Source organism: Hypanus sabinus, chromosome X1 (genome assembly GCF_030144855.1).
Source record: "Hypanus sabinus isolate sHypSab1 chromosome X1, sHypSab1.hap1, whole genome shotgun sequence".
Classification (NCBI taxonomy): Eukaryota; Metazoa; Chordata; class Chondrichthyes; order Myliobatiformes; family Dasyatidae; genus Hypanus; species Hypanus sabinus.
Window position 1 is genome coordinate 63027049 of NC_082738.1, and position 21958 is coordinate 63049006.

The 21958-nt window shown below is 41.4% G+C and overlaps 1 protein-coding gene across 1 annotated transcript in view; it reads left to right on the forward strand.

Annotated features, from left to right (window-relative positions):
• Positions 1–21958, forward strand: part of LOC132384510 (voltage-dependent L-type calcium channel subunit beta-1-like) — a 98927-nt gene that overhangs the window by 15570 nt on the left and 61399 nt on the right. Inside the window, 6 exon segments of the mRNA XM_059955663.1 lie at positions 2883–3002; positions 5152–5274; positions 13703–13836; positions 15696–15766; positions 16389–16391; positions 17925–18058. Coding sequence (XP_059811646.1) covers positions 2883–3002; positions 5152–5274; positions 13703–13836; positions 15696–15766; positions 16389–16391; positions 17925–18058 — 585 coding nt within the window.

Consider the following 21958-nt stretch of genomic DNA (forward strand, 5'->3'; position numbering starts at 1 on the left):
ATGCACATGTGATAAATAGATTTAATCTTTAAATACTCATCACCTCGTGCCAGTTATCCTGTTTTAGCTCTGCTTATCCTTCTGCATAATTTCACATCTGCAGAATGTCCAAAGCTTCTACAGTCAATTAATAACCTTTGAAATGCCATGGTTGTGTTTCCGTACTGAAAGTTGACAGCAGTTTGTGCATAGGAAGCCAACAAAACAGTAATGAACTACGTGACAAGTTAGTCCATTTTTGACAGTACTGAGTGTAAGGCAATTGGCCAGGGCACTGGGAGAATCTCATCGGAAATGACATGAGATCTTTTACATTGGTCTCCAAGAGCAAGCCAGTTAGTAGTGTCACATGGAAATCACCACCTGTAATGATGCAGTAGCGCCTGGTAATGCTCACCAGGAGTATGGTGGACACTGCCAGCAGCAGGTGTGAAGTGAATGTGGTTGTTATATTCTGAGAATGAATAAGGAGCTCCATGGTTGGATGTGAGTATACTGTCTTGCTTCATACCCCAGTGCCCTTCATTATTGTACAGACTCTCATCCAAAAATTTTGAAAGGTGCAGCAATGTAATTAGGTTCCAAAGCCAATCTGGGATTTAACTGTACAGAGATCATAGCTGCATCCACACTACAAGCTCGCGTTGGTTTTCCTTAAAGCTAGCATTCACACCTACATCCAATGTAGATTTTTATTCCCTTTCAGTCACCCGACTCACCATGTGAGACTTCATTTAATTACAGAGCTCCATTTATTCATTTGATTTCTGGTTTGAGGTTGGCTGGCAAACAACTTTTTCACTCCTCATATCCTCTGCTCTGCTCAGTAACACAATATTCCTTTTATGAAGCACTGCTGAGTAATGCAGTCTGGCCATTAGAGGAATTGAATGAAATAGGGTAAGAAAATGGTCCTGTGATCTTGTTGAATGGCAAAGCAGATTCAAGGAGTATTTTGACTTACTCTTCCTGCTGTTTCCTATGTTGTTAACAGGATTGAAATGAATCTCCTGTGCTCACCTCCAGTCCATACCCTGCAAAACAAAAAAACACACACATTCCCTCACACATTCACTCAGACAAACAAGCACAAACACACACGCACGCCTATACGCAGATACGTGCACACACACACACTTGCATATACACACACATACACACAGATACACAGACATGCACACACTCACACACACATACACAGACACAGACACACAGGCATACTCACATGTGCCCACACAGACGCATGCATGTGCACACACATACACAGACACACACACACTCACACATACACATAGACATACACACACACACACACACACACACACACACACACACATGCACAGGTTCAAATTGGGTAAAGCATCTAATAATTGTGAGCAATGAGTTAGTATGTTCAGAATAACTCTGTAAAATACTAAGGATTAGACTACCCTAAACTCAAATAAACTCATTTCCATTCAAAAATACAAATTTTCAAATATTTCAATTATTATTTGGACACTTTATCTCTCAATCTGCCTTGTTATGGCCTTGCACCTCAGTGACTGCCTGCACTGCCCTTTCTCTTTAACTGTAACACTTTATTCTGCATTCTTATTGCTTTACTGTGTACTATCTCAATGCACTCTTGTAATGAAATGCTTTATATGGATAGTATGCAAGACAGGTTTTCAAAGTTCAAAGTAAGTTTATTATCAATGTACCTTTGTACATAAATGTCACCATATATAACCCTGAGATTCTTTTTCTTGCGGGCATACACAATAAATTATTAATAGAATAATAGCCATAATATAATCAATGCAAGGCTGCACCAACTTGGGCGTTCAACTAGTGTGCAAAAGACAACATAATGTGCAAATAAACAAGAATGAAAGAATAATAATAAATAAGTAAGCAATAAATATCGATAGCCAAAGCCATTTAATAACATCCCACATAAAGTGCTGTGCATTGGATGAGAGGTCAATAGATTGGGATACTGTGCTAACATGGTTTTCCACTGTATCAATCATAAACTAATTAACCAATCTGCAAGAGTGAAATCTCCAAGAGGCTTAAGTCCAGAACAGTCTACATCATTCAAACCAGCACAAGAGATTATAACTGGAGATAGAGCACCTTGTATTTGAAACTCAGAGTTTTGTTTCCGAGGGCGGTTATATATTACTGATGCAGTCATACTTAGTATAGAAACAGGCCCATCACATCTGCGCTGGCTATCAAGCAACCATTTAACCACTTTGACACTCATCCCATTTTGTTCTCCCTACATTCCCATTACCTCTCCACAGACTCTATCCCTCACACACCCACTAGGACCAGTTACCAGCAGCCAATAAATCCACCAACCTGTACATCTTTGGGATGTGGGAGGAAACCAGAATCCCGGGAGGAGCCATATAAGGCCACAAGAAGACTGTGCAAACTCCACACACTGACCTCAACTCTGGAACCAATTCCACAACTCACAGGCTCACTTTCAAGGTCTCTACAACTTCTGTTCTCAGCACTTTTTTTATTTGCACAATTAGTCTTCTTTTGAACATTGGTTGTTTGTCGGTCTTTGTTTATCAATTATTTTTCATAAATGTTATTCATTATTTTCCTGTAAGTACCTGCAAGAAAATAACTCTCAAAATAGTATATAGTGACGCTTGATAATAAATTTACTTTGGCTATGACAGAGGCAGATGTCGGGATTGAACCCAGATTGATAGAGTTGTGAGGTACCAGCTCTGCCAGCTGTTCCAAGGTGCCACTCAAAATGTGCTACTATTGTATCAAAAGATTGGCACTGTGAATGGCAATACATGAAGCAGGGAAGGAGTCCACATGCCGGCAAGATAATAAAAATGGTTTCCTGTGATTTTCCTGCTCAGGGCTCAGCGGACTCCTACACCAGCCGCCCGTCAGACTCTGACGTCTCTCTGGAGGAGGACAGGGAGGCATTACGCAAAGAGGCTGAGCGACAAGCTTTGGCACAACTTGAGAAGGCAAAGGTAAGATAGACTGGTACTGGCTCACCTGCACCGTGTCATTACAATCTGGCCCAGAATGAATGCCTGTGGTCCTGACAGCCAACAGTTACACAATGAGGCCCAAACACAAGGTCATCAGTCACACAGATCAGTTCAAGCAAAATGGGGACACTTCACCCACCTTCCACTTCCTCTTCCCTTTGAGCTGGTAAATACTTCCTTTCTGTTTCTCATTTACAGAGCCAAAAGTGGTGAAATGATCTGTGTCAATGGAAAGCAAATCATAGTTGCTCACTGTGTCATGTAACAGTAATGAACCAATTACCAATTTTCAATTACTCTCTGACTTTTCTCCTGCAAGTGTCTCAGGTGTCAAGTGTGTCAAATACTTGTAATCCTATTAAGGTCCACAAATGATGGAAGTTAACTAAGGTTGCCACGGATATTGTGTTCATTGAATGACACTTGGTGTCATCTTGGCAACTCCTGTTGTGTCCAATTCTCAAGAGCTCTGGCCTGCAGGTTTTCTGAACTCACATAGCACTACTCTCTCACTCATTTAAGATGAGTTGGATTTCCTTTTTGTTCCTCTCTTCTCCCCATCACCGATCAGGCAGAAGCTACAAAAGCCTAAAATCGCATACCACCAAGTTCAAGGGTAGCTTCTATCCCACTATCATAAGGCTACTGAATGTTCCACTAATACGATAAGATAAGAATCTTATTTTTCTTAATAAGATCGCCTCTCAATTTTCTAAATTGCAAAGTGTGCAGGCCTAACCTATTCACCCAGTTCACTGGATCCATTTCAGAGTGATCAGTGTTATATTGGTCAGGATCAGAATTCTAAAAACATCAGGTCAAGGAGGAGACATTTTAACAAAGACCATGATAACTATAAGAGACTTGGACAGGACTATCAGACCATTATAAACATTTGTGTAACTTGCCCATGGTTGGTAGGTTCTGTGAGGAACACACAGTCCCACCATTCCTCTGACAGCAGACTGTTCAACCCAGACCTCAGAACAAAATCTATTGTTTGATTTGCATAAGGTCTGTAAATGGCTGAATAACCATCTGCCATTCACAAGAACGTGCATGGCGTCTGAATATGGATGTGGAATGAGCTGCCAGACAAAGCAGATGAGGCAGGTTCAATAGTTTCTTTTGGGAAGCACTAGGATAGGTACATGGAGGGATGGGAGATGGGCTTAGAGAGAAAATGACTGGTTGGGCCAAAGTGCCTGTATCCATGTTACATTACTCTACGAATCTATGACTTTTTAATTCAGCTCAAATTGATAAGATGAGGGTCTTATTATTCTATGAAAATCCAATTGCAGTACAATGGCACAGCTAATAGAGCTAATACTGGCTCACAGCAGCTAAGAGTTAGTTCAATGCTGTCTGTGTGGAGTTTGCACTTTTTTCCTTTTGCCTATCTGGGTTTCCTCTGAATGCACTGATTTCCTCACATATCTCAAAGGTTGGTAGGTTAATCAGTCAATGTAACTTACTCCTAGAGTGTTGGTGAATGGTAGAATCTGGAAGGAATTAGAACATAGATCATTACAGCCCTTTGGCCCATGATGTTGAGCCAACCTTTTAACCTAATCTTAGATCGATCTAACCCTTCCCTCCAGCATGGCCCTCCAATTTTCTCTCATCCATGTGGCTATCTAAGAGTTTCTTAAATGCCCATAATGTATCTGACTCAACCACCATCCCTGGCAAGGTGTTTCATGCACCCACCACTCTGTGCAATGAACTTACCTCTGACATACCCCCCCCATACTTTCCTTCAATCACCTTAAAATTATCCCCCTTTGTATGAGCCATTTCCACCCTGGGTAAAAGACAATGGCTATACACTTGGTCTATGCCTCTTATCATCTTGTATGCCCCTATCAAATCACCTCTCATCTCATTTGCTCCAGAGAGAAAAGCCCTAGCTCACTCAACCTATCCTCATAAGATGTGCCCTCAAGTCCAGGCAGCATCCACTGCAGCCTCTCTAAAGCTTTCACATCCTTCCTCTAACTGAGGAGAACGGAATGTGGGATTGAAAGAAAAGGGGTTAACATAGGCTTAGTGTAAATGTTCAGCACAGGTGAATGGATTAAAGTGTATGCACCATACATTTAAATGTAATTATCTGCTTTATTAGACCAAGCCTGTTGCATTTGCTGTTCGAACAAATGTCGGCTACAACCCCAGCCAGAATGATGACGTCCCTGTGCAAGGCATGGCCATCTCCTTTGAATCCAAAGATTTTCTACACATCAAAGAAGTAAGTGCTCTGCTAATTGTATTTTAATTGTTATGTTCAATCATTGAAGTAATGATATACACAAACATTCTGCAGATGTTAGAAATCCAGAGCAACACACACAAAATGCTGGAGGAACTCAGCAGGTCAGGCAGCATCTAAGGAAAAGAATAAACAGTCAACTTTTCGGGCCAAGACCCTTCATCAAGACCTCTTAACCCTCCCTGGTGAAGGGTCTCAGCCCAAAACATTGACTCTTTATTCCTTTCCGTAGATGTATCTATGTTAGGGGGATCATTATAAATTCATGAAAATATGGCTACTTTATCCCTAAATGCATTCTTGCGAATGTGTTATGCCATTACATTTGAGCTTAAGTTAATGCAGTATGTGATCGTGCATGGATATATATTATTACAGTGCTTATGTGTGGGTGACCACTGTATTAATACATTTTATGAGGGTGCATACACTTTTGTGCCTGGGTGTATGATTTGCCTGCACACTTGACACAGGTGTGTGCCTTTTTCTTGCACCTATGTATATTCAGGTACATAATATCATAATATGTATACTGTGTCTGTACATGTGTTCATGTGTCCATGTACTTGTGTGTGGTCACCTGCTACTTTAATGCATTTTTAAAGAGTACATACTGTGTCTGCACAATTCTGAGTGGATATGTACTGTGTCTGCCCACTTGCGCATGCAGTTATGTAGTGTTCATATAATTCTGCATCATGCATGCCTTCTTAATGCAGTTATGGATGGATGCATACAATGTACACTTGTGCATGGGCACATGCCATGATATGGATGCATATTGTCTTACTGAACATACCTAGCTCATACTGCTGAATCCACTTATGCCTGCTTTTATGCTCAAGTTGACCGTAAAAGGTTTTGTTTTTGCAGATTTGAATTGTTTGTGCCGATTTCCATGGGAAGCCTTTCCAGCTGGGAAATTGGACCAAGCACTTCCTGACATAATTTCCCAGCTGTTACTTGTATTTTTGACATTATCAATGGGCATGGTGCCTCATGTTTGAAGTTGACAACAAACTGTGCAATCTGCAACCTGTGTTTTATCAGTAAAGGTTAAATAAGGAGCAAGCCATGCAGAAAAGCATCAAGCTGATGGTATTAAAATGTCCCCATGATATATTTGATTTTTTTTTGCCATCTACTCATGTCTGATCCCTGCGTTACTCATGGTTATATCTGTGTGACTGTTGTAACTTGTTCCCATAAAGTTATAGAGCACTACAGCACAGAAACAGGCCCTTCAGCCAATTTAGTCCGTAATGAACTATTTTGCTGCCTAGTCCCTTTGACCTGCACATGGACCGTAGTCCTCCTTACTCCTCCCATCCATGTACTTATCCAAATGTCTCTTAAATGATTCCTGTGGAACAGTGCAAGTCACAGGCCTCCGGTCAGAGAAGCAAACATCTACTAACACTCTCTGGCTTATCTCATGATCCAGTTTACTATCTTATCCTGAATACCAAGTGACTGAACCCTTTTGACCAACCTCCTATGCAGGACCTTGACCATGTAAACAACATCTATTGCCTTGCCTTCATTGACTTTCCTGGTAACCTCCTTGAAAGACCTTGAGGCCACATAGAAGACAGGGATGAATACAAGGGCAGGATTGCAGTGGGTTGGAGAGGACATAGCTAGAAATAATTTGTGAATCACAAAACTTGATCAGGCAAGTCCAACAGGTGGTTGAGAAAACAAATGGCATGTTGGCCTTTATTGCAAAGGTGTTAAGAGTTTAAGACTACGAAGATTTTATTACAATTCAATGTTCCAAGTAAATTTAATATCGGTACACATATGTCAGTGTATGTTACCATGAGATTCATTTTCTTGTAGGTATTCACAGTAGAACAAGGAAATACAATAGAATCAATGACAAACTACAAAGACTGACAAACAACCAAAGTGCAAAAGAGGACAAACTCTGCAAATAGAAAAAAAGTAAATAAATAATACTGAGAACATGAGTTGTAGAGTCCATGAAAGTTAGTCCACAGGTTGTTCAATGATCAGTTCAGACTTGAGGTGAGGGAAGTTATCCACGTTGGTTCAAGAGCCTGACAGTTGAGGGGGTAATAACTGTCCCTAAACCTGGTGGTATGGGTTCTGAGGCTCCTGTACCTCCTTCCTGATGGTTGAGTGGTAATAACTGTCCCTGAACCTGGTGGTGTGGGACCTGAGGCTCCTGTACCTCCTTCCTGATGGTTGAAGGGTAATAACGGTTCCTGAACCGGTTGGTGTGGGTCCTGAGGCTCCTGTACCTCCTTCCTGATGGTTGAGGGGATAATACATGTTCCTAAACCTGGTGGTGTGGGTTCTGAGGCTCCTGTACCTCCTTCCTGATGGTTGAGGGGGTAATAACTGTTCCTGAACCTGGTGGTGTGAGTCCTGAGGCTCCTGTACCTCCTTCCTGATGGTTGAAGGGTAATAACTGTTCCTCAACCTGGTGGTGTGGTACTTAAGGTTCCTGTACCCAGAGCAGCAGCAAGAAGAGAGCATGACCTGGATGGTGGGGGTCCTTGATGATTGATGCTGCTTTCTTGTGGCAGCACTTCCTCTAAATGTTCTCAATGGTGGGGAGTGTTTTACCTGTAATGATTGTTGGTGAGACCACATTTTTGGTTACCTTAGCTAATAAAGGATATAGTAGCATTGAAGGCAGTCTGAAAGAGATTCACCAGGCTAATTCCTGGGATGAGACTATTATCCTGTCTGGAGAGGCTCAATAGTTTGGGTCTGAATTCCTTGAAGTTTAAGAGAATGAAGAGTAACCTTATTGAAACATATAATGTTGTAAGCAGGCTAAACGTGGCAGATTTTGGTATGTTTTCACTAGCGGAAGAGTTGCTAGTGACAGGGAACATGGCTACAAAAGAAGGGGCTGGTCATTTAAAATTGAGGTGCATAAAAATGTCTTCTGAAGTGAATATCTAGAAGTCTCTGTCACCAAAGGTAGTGGTGCATTGGTTGTATTTAAAGAATGGGTGAATATTTGAAAGGTCAAGGTATTGAGGGTTACAATGAACTGGCTCAGGAGAAGTTGAGGCCACCATAGATCAGACAAGGTTATATTGAAGGCAGGCTAGTTTCATGGGGCCTGGTAGCCTGCCCTCTAAGTTATCTAAAGGAGACTTCCTTGAGTGCACTCCTGACTAATACTAATACTGGGAACCACTCATCCTGCTGCAACACTAGTAACAAGTCAACCTAATGACCCTGCCTGACCTATCTCACTCATCAATCTGTTCCCAAACCCATCTGATCCTGTCTCCCGGAAAGCCAGATTTACCCAATGTGACTTTACCCAACCAGATGTAGATCAGTATCACCTTCCACTGTCATAACCTTTTCCAGAACCTGACCACCCCCCTCCTTACCTGACTCTCAACCCACCCTACAGCCTCCTGTCCTGCACTGAGGCACTCAGCTGTTCTCTTGACTCCTATTTTTTCTGTTTTGTTTAAGATTTCCAACATCCGCAGTCTTTTTTTGGTTTTTGATTATCCTGATAATTGCAGTGCTTGGAGGAAGATACTGCGATCTGCCCATTTCAAATGAAGGGTCTCAACTTGAAAAGTTGACTGTCCATTTCCCTCCATAGATGCCTCCCGACCTTTGAGGATGTATGTGGAATGTCTGATGGCTATGGGCCAGTACTTACTGCTATTTAGAAGAATGAGGGGGATCTCATTGAAATCTATCAAATATTGAAAGGCCAAGATTGAGTGGATGTGGAGAGGATGTTTCCTATAGTGGGGGAGTCTAGGACCAGCAGCCACAATTTCGGAATATAGGATTGTCCCTTTAGAACAGAGCTGAGGGGGAATCTTTTCAGCCAGAGAGTGGTGAATCTGTGAAATTTGTTGCCTCAGGTGGCTGTAGAGGCCAAGTCACTGAGTACATTTGAAGCGGAGGTTGATAGGTTCTTGATTAGTCAGGTCAAAGGTTACAGAGAGAAGGCAGGAAAATGGGGTTGAGAAGGATAATAATCAGCCATGATGGAATGGCAGAGTCAGCTTGATGGGCCAAATGGCCTAATTCTGCACATATGTCTTACGGTCTTATGGGCTTGTTGAGCTCCTCCACTGCTTTTGAGTGTAGCTCCGGATTCTATCAACTTTGTTTGCTTCCAATCACTCTACCAACTTCTATAATGGATTCTGTGGCATCATTCAGAGCTGAGTTCTCCATGGCCTTCTGTGTCTTTGGATAGATTGGAATGATTGTTAGAATTCTTGAACCTGTGCAACTTGCTCAGCAATCAAGAATCAACTTTATTCACCAGATACATTTGCACATATTAGGAATTTGCTGTAACGTGTTGGTCAGGGCGCAACATACAACAAAAAAAACAACATTCAATAGTTATAAAGAATAAAGAATTAAATAAAAAATTAAAGTTAGAGGTTAAGGTATGGATAATAGAATGTGAATAAGTACATGAATACCAGCATGTATTTAGCAGGAATGAAGAAGTAAACATGGAACAATTGCTTTTGAATGTCAATAGGTCAAGCAGGATCTATGAAGCGTCAACATTTCAAGCTGAGACCCTCCCTTCATGAGGCCTGAAACATCATCTCTTTATTCCTTTCCATAGATGTTGCCTGACTTGCTGAGTTCCTCTAGCATTTTGTATATGCTACTCTGGATTTCCAGCGCCTGCAGAATCTCTTGAATATAACATGGCAGCTGGAAAAAGGGACCCAGGTTTAGAGTAAAGAGTGCAAGTGTGATCAAATATTAAGAGGTATTTCTTTCTACAAGCTAATAAAGTGATGGAGTGTGTTACCAGAATGGGAAGTGAGGCCAGGACACTGGAATCATTTAATCATGAGCCATTGTACTGGGGAGTGACAGTATGGTCTATTCAGCCTTCTGAGCCTGCCATACCCTTTAGTAAGATCATGACAGATCTGTGATCTAATTCTATGTACCTGAGCACTTCATATGCCTTAATACAGAAAAATGTTCATTGCTGATTTAAAATTAACAACTGACCTCTTGTGAACTGCTACTTGCAAAATTCCAATCCTCTGCAACTCCCTCCCTGCAGAAGGGTTTGCAAATACCACTTGGTAAAGGACTGGCTCTAATATCTGGCCTAGTTCCCAGATGCCCCAATTATTTTCCTCTCTCTTCCCTATCCGTTCTTCTTAATATATTGAAAGCTTTGTTCAGGTCAATACTGTTTTGTGTAACCTTTCCTCAAAAGTTAGTCCGAGAGGTCTGTTGTTCATAGTCATAGAATCATAAAGATTGGAAACAGGCTCTCCAGCCAAGTTCGTCCATGTGGATTAAGGTGCCCACATTTGGCCCTTATCATAAAACTTCCCTATCTATGAACTTGTCAAAATATCTTTTCAACATTGTAATTGTATCCACTTCTGCCATTTCCTCTGGTAGCTCGTTGCACATATCCAGCACCCTATGTGTGAAAATCTACTCCCTTGTCCCCTTAAAATCTTTCCCCTTACAGTCCCAGCAGTCCAGTCTCTCCTTGTAACTCAAGCATATTTTGATACATTTGTACTGTACTCTCTCTGATACTCCAGTCCTGAGATGTGGAACCCGAACCAAGGCTTCATACACCCACACCATGGTGTCTAACCACTTGAGTTCCAGACTTCTAAATATCAGAATCAGAATTCAGTTAACCTTTTCAAATTTCATACACTTGTGCTTTAGATTAATGCATCTGTTTTATTAATTCACAGCTTAGACTCAGTTCCACTTGGCTGCTAAAACCCCTGATCATAAGATCATAAAACATAGTAGAATTAGACCATTCGGCCCATTGAGTCTGCTCTGCCATTTGACCATGGCAGATTTGTTTTCCCTCTTAAGCCTCATCTCCATCCTTCTCCCCATAACCTTTGACACGCTTATTAATCAAGAACCCATTAACCTACTCTTTAAATATACTCAATTACTTGAGTATAGCTGTCCGTAGCAATGAATTCCACAGATTCACCACCCTCTGGCAAAATAAGTACCACCTCACCTCTGTTCTAACGGGACGTCTTTCTATTCTGAGGCTCTACCCATTGGTCCTTGACTCTCCCACTATTGGAAACATCTTCTCCATCTTCACTCTATCTAGACCTTTCAATATTTGATGAGTTTCAATGAGATAATCTCTCATTCTTCTGAACTCCAGCAGCTATAGGCCCAGAGCCTTCAAATGCTCCTCCTACATTAACCCTTTCATTCCCAGGATCATTCCCATGAAGCTGCTCTGAACCTTCTCCAAAACATCCTTTCTTAGATAACAGCCCCAAAACTGCTAACAATACTCCAAATGTTCAATACCTTTCCAAGCCTCAGCTTTTATATTCCACTCCACACTAAATGAATGCTGGCATCGCTTTTGCCTTTCTTACTACCGACTAAACCCTTAAGTTAACCTTCAGAGAATTCTGCATGACTCCCAAGTCCCTTTTGCCCCTCCTATTTCTGAGTATGCTCCTCATTTAGAAAATAGTCTACACCTTTATTCCTTCTAGTGTAGTATGTATATCTCACCATATTCATTTTCTTGCAGGTGTTTACAGGAGAATAGAAAGATCCAATAAAATTTATTTAAAAATATACATAAAGACTGACAACCAATGTGCAAAGAAGACAAATAGTGCAAATAAAATAAAATTAATTAATTAATTATACTGAAAACGTGAGTTGTTGAGTCCTTGAAAGTGAGTCTGTAGGTTGTTGAATCAGTTCAGGATTAAGGAGAGTGAAGTTATTCATGCTGGTTCAGGAACCTAATGGTGGTTGTAGGTGGGTCATATTCTGCATGGACCAGTGGTGTTCCGCAGGGATCAGTCCTGGGACCCCTTCTCTTTGTGGTTTTTATAAATAGCCTTGATGAAGAAATAGAAGGGTAGGTTAGTAGATTTGCTGATGACACAAAGGTTGGAGGTGTTGTGGATCGTGTGGAGGGCTGTCAGAGGTTATAGCAGGATATTGATAGGATGCAAAACTGGGCTGAGAAGTGGCAGATGGAGTTCAACCCAGATAAGTATGAGGTGGTTCATTTTGGTAGGACAAATATGATGGAAGAATATAGTATTAATGGCAAGACTCTTGGCAGTGTGGAGGATCAGAGGGATTTTGGGGTCTGAGTCCATAGGACATTCAAAGCAGCTGTGTAAGTTGACTGTGTGGTTAAAAGGCATATGGTGTGTTGGCCTTCATCAACGTGGGATTGAGTTCAAGAGCCGAGAGGTAATGTTGCAGCTATATAGGACCCTGATCAGACCCCACTTGGAGTACTGTGCTCAGTTCTGGTCACCTCACTACAGGAAGGATGTGGAAGCTATAGAAAGGATCCAGAGGAAATTTACAAGGATGTTGCCTAGATTGGGGAGCATGCCTTATGAGAATAGATTGAGTAAACTTGGCCTTTTCTCCTTGGAGCAAAGGAGGATGACCTGATAGAGGTGTTTAAGATGAGAGGCATTGATAATATGGATAGTCAGAGGCTTTTTCCCAGGGCTAAAATGGCTAACACAAGAGGGTTTTAAGGTACTTGGAAGTAGGTACAGAGGAGATGTTGAGTTTTTTACGCAGAGAGTGGTGAGTGCGTGGAATGGGCTGCCGGCGATGGTGGTGGAGTTGGACACAACGGAGTCGTTTAAGAGACTTTTGAATGGAGCTTAGAAAAATAGAGGGCTATGGGTAACCCTAGGTAATTTCCAAAGTAAGTACATGTTCAGCACAGCATTGTGGGCCAAAGGGCCTGTATTGTGCTGTAGGTTTTCTATGTTTCTATGTTAACTGGTCTACCCCTATGTGATTCCAAACTCACCAAGGTTATTTACTCTTTAACCGTGTTCTGAATTGGGCCTACAAGCAACAATGTCAAAAGGATATTTAGGGAGTGATGACCAAATCTGTGGAAGTGGACAAGATCTTGCTTGTCTTTATTCCGAGAAACCACTGGAAACAGACAAGACCGTAAGACATAGAGGCCAATTTAGGCCATTCGGCTCATCACATCTGATCTGCCATACCATCATGGCTGACATTATGCCTGTCAACCCCATTTTCCTGTCTTCTCCCTGTAACTTTTGATGCCCTAATCATCCACTATTTGTGCTGGTCCAGCCATGTGGATGCTATGGCCATGAAAGCACACCAGTGCCTCTACTTCCAAAGAAGGCTAAAGAAATATAACATGTCTTTGACGTCTCTCACCAACATTTTACAGGTGCACCATGAAAGCATCCTGTCTGAGTGCATGTAGCAACTGCTCAGCCCAAGATCACAAGAAATTGCAAACAGTTTTGAACGCAACCTGGTATATCATGCAAACCAGACTCTATTGATACTTTCTGCTGTCTCAGGAATGTAGCTAACATATAATGATTGGCAAGTCTCACTCTTCTCTCATTTCCAGAAATACAACAACGACTGGTGGATAGGGCGGCTGGTGAAAGAAGGATGTGAGGTGGGATTCATTCCAAGCCCGGTTAAGCTAGAGAACATCAGACTACTACAGGAGCAGAAAATGAGGCAAGGAAGACTTTCAAGGTACAGTGCAACCTTTAGGATTCACTATACTCGTCAACGCCATGCTCAGTCATCCTTTTAGTTGACTCCTGGGTCAAGCCTTAGATTGGTTTGGGTTAACCACTTGCCTCAGATCAGGGATTCAACTGCTGGACCTAGTCTTGCCATGAGTGACAGGCCCTTCTACCCATCTCATCCACCCCACAACTGTTACTCTGCCTAGTTCCATCAACCTGCACCTAGACCTACAGCCCACCATTCCACCCCATCCATGTACTAATCCAAACCTGTCTTAAATGTTGAAATCTAATCCACACTTCCACTGGCAGCTTATTCCATACCCACACAACCCTTTGAGTGAAGAGGTTCCCCTTCAGGTTCCCCTTAAACATTTCACCTTCCACTCGAGTTCTCGTCTCACCCAACCTCAATGGAAAATGCCCCCTTGCATTTATCCTAATATTGTCCCTCAATTTCCTATGTATCAGGGAATAAATTCTTAACTTATTCAACCTTTTCCTTTCATTCAGGTCCTGAAGTCCCAGCAACATTTTTGTAAATTTTCTCTGTACTCGTTCAATCCTATTGATATCTTTCCTGTAGGTAGATGACCTGAATTGCACACAATACGCTGAACTTTGCCTCAACTTATACAACTTCAACATAACATCCCAACTCCTGTACTCAATACTTTGATTCATGAAGGCCATTGTGCCAAAATCTCTCCTTACGACTCTGTCTACCTATGACACCACCATGGTCTCTGAGTCGTATTCATGTTGATTGCATTCATGTGTACGCAGAATGTGTGTGCTTCCTGGTTTCTCAATTTACTGTTTCGAGCTGCATTTTGAAATCAATCCACAACCCACATTCAGATCTGAAGATTGGTTGCAGCTGAAGTTAATATTTGCTATATACACTAGCTCCAGAATGCACCCTAATGGGAGATATTTCCTGATTGGACATGTTTTCATGCATCTAACCATGAGAAATTTGCTAAGTGAAGCCATGTGATGGTTATACCCAATGTAGATAAAATGTAAGCCATAGTGTAGAATTGTGAAGCCTAGACGTATGATTAGTCTGTGCATCAAAGGTTACAGGGAGAAGGTAGGAAAATGGAGTTGAAAGGGAATAATAAAACAGCCATGATCAAATGGTGGGATGGACTTGATAGGATGAATGGCCTAAATCTGCTCCTAGGTCTTATGGACTTGCGCACGCATCAGTGTATGTTGGAAACATGTCCCTGTGATGCAGGCCCACAACACAGGAACTCTGCGATCAGTGGCATTGCCACTTCACCTTTTGGCAGGGATTTATTTCTGGAGGAGAGAGTCCTGCCCTCCCCGCCCCCAACAATAATCGTCAGGGACAACCACCTGTGACAGAGAAGGACCCGCTTTGAGGTAGGGTAACCTCGAGACTCTCCAGAAGGGATAGGCAGACAGCAGTGCATCTACAAACGTACAAGAGCCAACGCCTCACACCAATTATGGGTTTGGCCCATGAGACCACAAGACACAGGAACAACAATTTGGCCATTCAGCCCATCTAGTCTGCTCACACCCTAAGAGCAAGATTCATAAGCTTACCACAATTGCCCCCATTCATAGAATTCATTGAGTTATTCAGCATGAAAAGAGGCCCTTCAGTCCAACTGATCTACACTAACCAAGATGCCCATTCTAAACCTTCCTGATTCATGTGCCTGTTCAACTGTCTTTTAAACTATTTTCCATTAATCAGAGAAGCAGGATACCTTCGTGGAATTGCTTTTGAGATAATACATTCATCACAACCCAATTAGAATAATTTCAATAATTTCTTGATCAAGTCCTATTTTTTAACTTCATTTGTTCTACATTTTGTTGTAGTAAATCAGGAAACTCCAGTTCTAGTCTAGGAGATGTAACTGGAACCCGGAGGCCAACTCCACCTGCCACAGGTAAGAGCCAAGCATCTCTCTTTGAAAGCTCTGGTAAAATGTGTTTTTGTCGCAGCTGCTTCACTCCATCACCCTTGTGAAGAAAATATCATGATTTCCAGTCGAGTAAGCCAGCAGAAAATTCAAGAAGGGGAGAAAGAACTTGGAGTATTCAAATGAAACAACAAATTCTGGGAATACGATGGAGGTTTGATGACAGTCAAGTAAAAACATAGATGAACATTAAAACCTGTAGTTGGAATTAACTTAAATTGTTTTTGTCCTCTTGCTTTCCAAAGCAGAAGGAATGTTGGGAAATATTTTTTTACTGCAGAGTCTGATGTGCAATTCCCTGCATCTTCCTTCACCCAGACCAATAGTGTACATAACTTCCCCTCTAATCCTAAAGCGAGAGAATCAGATAGAAGACAGAAGAATGCAGTTGAGAGCAATAATAGATCAGCCATGATCAAATTGCAGCCTAATTCTGCTCCCATGTCTTATTGCTTCTCTTAGCCACTTTGGTTGATAGTTTGGAAGTAGTCCAGTTGCTTTAGTTGAGGATAGTTGAGGTGATCCTACCTAGAAAAGTACAAAGTGTAACTGTTTAGAAATTATTGTGTGCATTCATTGGTGGGCACAGTGGGTATTGCTTTGATGTATTCGTTACTCAAATCTCGCACATCTTTGTGAAAGAAAATGTGCTGCCCAGGACTCTGGTGGGCTAGGTTAGGAGTGATTCAGGGTCTCCTGGACTTGGGATGGGTTCATCTATCTGGTTAGGAGGAGAGCTGGAGGGAACATTGACAATCAGGATCAGACCCTTAAAATCAGAATCAGGTTAATTATCACAAACATACAGTATATCATGAAATTTGTTGTTAATGTGGCAGCAATATAGTGCAATACATAAAGTGTACTGTAAATTATATTTCACAAGATTAGTACTGAGAGTATGATGGTGTTGAATGCTAAGCTGGAATCAATAAACAGCAGCCTGACGTAGGTATTGAAATTGTCCAGGAGGTGCAAGGCTGAGTGAAGTGCCAGTGAGATTGCATCCGCTGTAGACCTTTTGTGGTGGTAGACAAGTTGCAGCAGGTTTAGGCCATGATTAACCTTTCAAAATATTTCATCACTGTAGATATGAGTGCAACTGGGCGATAATTGATCAGGTTCATTCGTGGTGGGTATGCTGATGAGCAGTGACTGGGTCATACTGAGTCAAATTATGGTCATGTTTTGGAGTTTTTGAGGCAGTGACCTAGGAGTAGAAGGACCAAGAATGTTTTAAGCCAGTTCCTATTGAGACTTGTTTGCCCAGAATGATATGTAAATTACCAGGCTGAGCCTGGGAGGCCACTGAGTAAGTTAATGCAGAAGATGGAAACCTCCCCACTGTTTCAGGAGGCCACTGAGTAAGTTAATGCAGAAGATGGAAACCTCCCCACTGTTTCAGGAGGCCACAGCCCCGTTCAAGTTGATCAGGGAAAAGGATGATTCTGAACCTAATATCTAAATAATTCATAAAAGTGGTTAACAGAACTATTCAATTCTGCCTCACCAGTTATTTAAACTTAACTGGTGCCGTGATAGTGTAGTGGTTAGTACCATGCTATTACAGCTCGAGGTGTTCCAAAGTTCAGAGTTCAATTCCGGTGGCACCTATAAGGAGTCTGTACATTTTCCCCGTGACCACGTAGGTTTCCTCCAGATGCTCCAGTTTCCTTCCACAGTCCAAAGATGTGCAAATTAGTAGATTAATTGGTCAGTGTAATTTGTCCTGTAGGCTATGGATAAACAGGTGGGCGTGGTTAATTGGGCCAGAAGGACCAGTTCCACATTGCATCTCTAAATAAATATACTAAGAGTAACGACTGAAGTGTGGACTGTGTAATACCTGCTCTATGCTATAAATTACCCCTAATTTGTGGATGAGCAACGAAATCCTGGGAGTGTTTATGGAAATGAGGGAAAAGGATGGGTGCTCATGTGGTTGGCATGGACTCAGTGAGTCTTGTTTCCATACTGTTCGACTCTCTGGGCTGCTTTAGAATCAGGCTGTTTCTCCTTTCTGATTTAAAGATGCTGCTGATTATGTTTCCTACCTCAATATCAGTTACATTTCAAACCTTATCTTGTTCCCCTTTCTCAGGAAATACGGACTTGACTAATTTAGCTTTTGATGTAGATGCCATTGACTTAGATGCAGAAGAAAGTGATTCACAAACCAACCATCGGTCCCCTAAAACGAGCGTTAGCAGTGTCACGACTCCCCCATCCAATGCAAAACGAATCCCATTTTTTAAGAAGGTAACGCCTCGTTGGTGAGCACAGCTGCCTGTTGCACGAGCTAGCACACGTGCCACACATGTCTGCTGCTTCCATGTCTCAGAGACCTGCCAATAACATGCATGCCTTGTGTTTTTCTCTTGGGCTATCTTTCCATGCGCACGTGAACAGCAAAGCAGAAGCAGAAATCGGTAAGTCTGGATTTTATCATTCCATTTGCTTACTTCTTATTAAACCACTAAGCTGCAGCGTTATCCAAAGGTCTTGATAAAATATACCCCAAACATCAAGTTCAAGTACGTTTATTGTCATTCAGCCATATACATGTATACTGCCAAACAAAACAACGTTCCACCAGACCAAGATGTCAAACACAGTACATATAACTCACACACAACACATAACGTAATATTAACACAAATCAATTAACAATAAAATATATTCCATGAGTGACATTTAGCATAAAGTTCATTTATGACACAACCCTTAGATATAAAGTACTGTGCAAAAGTTTTAGGCACATATATATAGCTAGGGTGCCTAAGATTTTTGCACAGTATTCTACTTGTCAGTGTGGAGCAGAGAGCGAGTTTGTAAATCTGGTTGGAGCAAAGAATGTTGGAAATGGTGAGGATGGAGCACAGTGGAAGGGGTGTAGGACAGATGGCAGAGAAGGAGTGCCAGGGAAGGTAGTGGTGCGAGTGAAGACACACCCAGCCCCGAGACACCAGGCAAGGTCATTTGATTCCAAACAATTGGTTTATCGATCATTACAAGATGCTTCCCACTCCCTCTCCTCTTCTTTCCCCTTTCCCAACCATGATTCCCCTCTCCCTCATCCCTTCCCCCTCTTCTGTCCACAACAAAGACCCATATCAGAATCAGTTTTATCATTACTCACATATGTCATGAAATTCATTCTTTTGTGGCAACAGTACAATGAAATATGTAAAGTTGCTACAGTACTGTGCAAAAGTATTTGGCACCCTAGCTATAGATATATGACTATAACTTGCACAGTTCTGTAGTAGAAGAATTATCTATTAAAAGGTATCATCTTATTGAAGCATAAACCAACCATGTGATCAATTACCATTTGTGTTTGTCAAAGAATAATTTGTATTGGTATCCACCATAATATCATATTGAAATATTCTGAACTTGTTTAGTGAATCTAAAATGACCCACATCATTGATAAATGCAAGATTGGAGTGGAATTCCACCCAATGATCCAGAAGCAGGTTTATTATCACAGAGATATGTCATGAAAGTTGTAGTCTAAGCATCAATACAGAGCAATACATAAAAACTTACTGTAAGTTACAATAAGAAATACAAAAAAATAAATTAGTCCAAAGAGAGAGCAAAAATTGAGGTGGTGTTTATGGGTTCATGGTCCATTCAGAACTGTGATGGCAGAGGGGAAGAAGCCATTTCTAAAACATTGAGCGTGTGTCTATGGGCTTCTATAGTTCCTCCCTGATGCTAGTAATGAGAAGAGGGCATATTCCGGGTGGTGAGGGTCCTTAATAATGAATGCCGCCTTCTTGAGGTATCATCTATTGAAGATTTCCTCGATGCTGAGGAGGCCAGTGGCTGAGCTTACCACCTTCTGCATTTTTTTTCAACCCTGTGCATTGGGTTTAAGTTTCAGCACAGCTATGGAGAAATTTAAATACAGTTAATTTGAGAGCAAGTAGCAGTTAAGGTACTCACAAGTCAACCAAACCATTGCAAAAGTTTCAGTGATTAAAGTTTACTAATTCCTATAGGAAAGAACATTTGCCATGCTTATCCACTCTGTACAATACATTACCCCATAGCAGAGTGATTGATGGCTTTCAGAAATGACCCAACAAGCCTCTTAGCTCAAGGGCAGTTAGGGATGGCAATAAAAACCGGTTCTGTCAGTAATGCCCACATCCAGCAGATAAATAAGACAACTGCCTTCAACATTTTTGTTCTGCATCCACCTGGTAGTTGGAGTCTCCATTTCCGCTGTTAAGAGTCGAGAAACCAAAATAGTATGAGGAATGTTGACATAGGATTTTGCAGTGATAAATGTTAACCACAGAAGTGCCATCAATAATCATGGCAACAGTAAAGCAGATTTATGAGAAGGCAATGCATCTGTGAACTGAAGTGTTTGTTTAATGTAAAAATAGAGAAGAGGAATCGATGAAAAGTTACATAGCAGCTGGAAGTTCCATTCAAAAACCAAGAGTGGTCCACACAGTTGGATTGTAAACTGCTCCTAATCTCCTCATTTTTCACAGATGCATCAGAGAGAAAAAATCAACATGGGCATCCAGAGAACTGCGGCTGAGCCATTGGAAGGGAGAAATGGAATCTGATACCTAACACCTTAATGTGGATAGTTAGTGCAGTTTAAAAAGCCACACTATCTTGTAAAGTGCTAAAATGTTTACATGATATAGATTTGAGCAGGTTCTCTCACTTGTATTGTGAGGCTTGAACTATGAAAGCAGGATTTTTATCTAATAAATCATAAGAAATGCCAGATCTTAGAGGCCAAACACAATACCTACTATGGACAGTAGTTTCATTTAATGTATTTGTTAGAATATAGCAGGACTGAATATTTATGAGGACAGAAATAGATAGCTCATCTTTTGACAGGGCATAAACAGTCAGTGTTTTAGGCTGAGACCCCTTCTTACTCTGGCTTCTGCCCACTTCCATTCCAGTCCTAATGAAGGGTCACAGCCCAAACTGTCGACTGTTTATTTCTCTCCACAGATACTGCCTCAGTTGCTGAGTTTTTCCGGCATTTTGTATGGGGCTTCATTTTCCTTTGGCATCTCTTTCAGGACAGATACAGGCCAGTTATAATCTAGAAGTCACAGCACATTACAGTGCATAAGAGACTGCTTTGAAAAGAAATTTTAAAAATGTTTCTGTTGCTTGATGATTTTTGTTGAGCATAATTTATTGAGCACTTGAGACAGCTATTAAATAAGCATTGCCTTGTGGAAAAAACACTATCTTTATGGAATGAGGATTGACATAATTTTTTTTTACCTTTGGCAAACATTGTCCTGGAGTGCTTGGGCTTATTTAAGAATCACTGGGGCTTTGCTTGCGCTCAGCAAAAGTGACGCATTGCTTGTTTGGGGCTTCTCGATCACTGGTGTTGCAGACGGCGATGCTATAACATGTGTCAGTTCCACACCGGGCTATGCAAGATGATTATGAATGTGAACTGCGGTGTGAATTGCCCTCCGCACTGCAATGGAAGGTTTAAAAGCAGTGTATCAAATCAGCTAGGAATTAACTGTGTCCACCTCCAGACATGGGACTGACTTATGGATAGAGGTTGCACAGGTTGAGATGGTCTCACAGAGATGAGCGGCACAGATAGGGTGAAAGCACTCAGTATTTTTCCCAGCATTAGGGAATCAACAACTAGATGGCAGAAGTTTAAGAGGTTTGAGAGGTGAGAAGAGAGATTTAATAGGATCCTTGGGGCAACATTTTCATGCAGAGGGTAGTCAGAGTTTGAAATGGGCTGCCAGAGGCAGGTACATGAACATGGACAGGAAAGATTTATAAGGATATGGGCCAAATGAGAGCAAATGGGATTAACTTAAATATGAATCTTGACCAGTTGTGCTAAAAGGCCTGTTTCTCTGCTATATGACACTTTGCCTTGATGACTAGAACAGTTATTAATCAGATCGCACCTTATTAAGGTTATCAGTTAAATTATTCAGTTCTGGAACCTGATAGAAATTTGTAAATAGCTTTCATATGAATTAAATAGTATTTGATATCAGAGGAAGACCAAGAAAAATACTTTCCTTATCTTGATCCTAAATGAGCAGCTGTACTTAAATGGTAACCCTAGGTCAGAGTTCTTCAACTCCTTATCTGAAAACTCTGGCTGTTTTCACCAACTC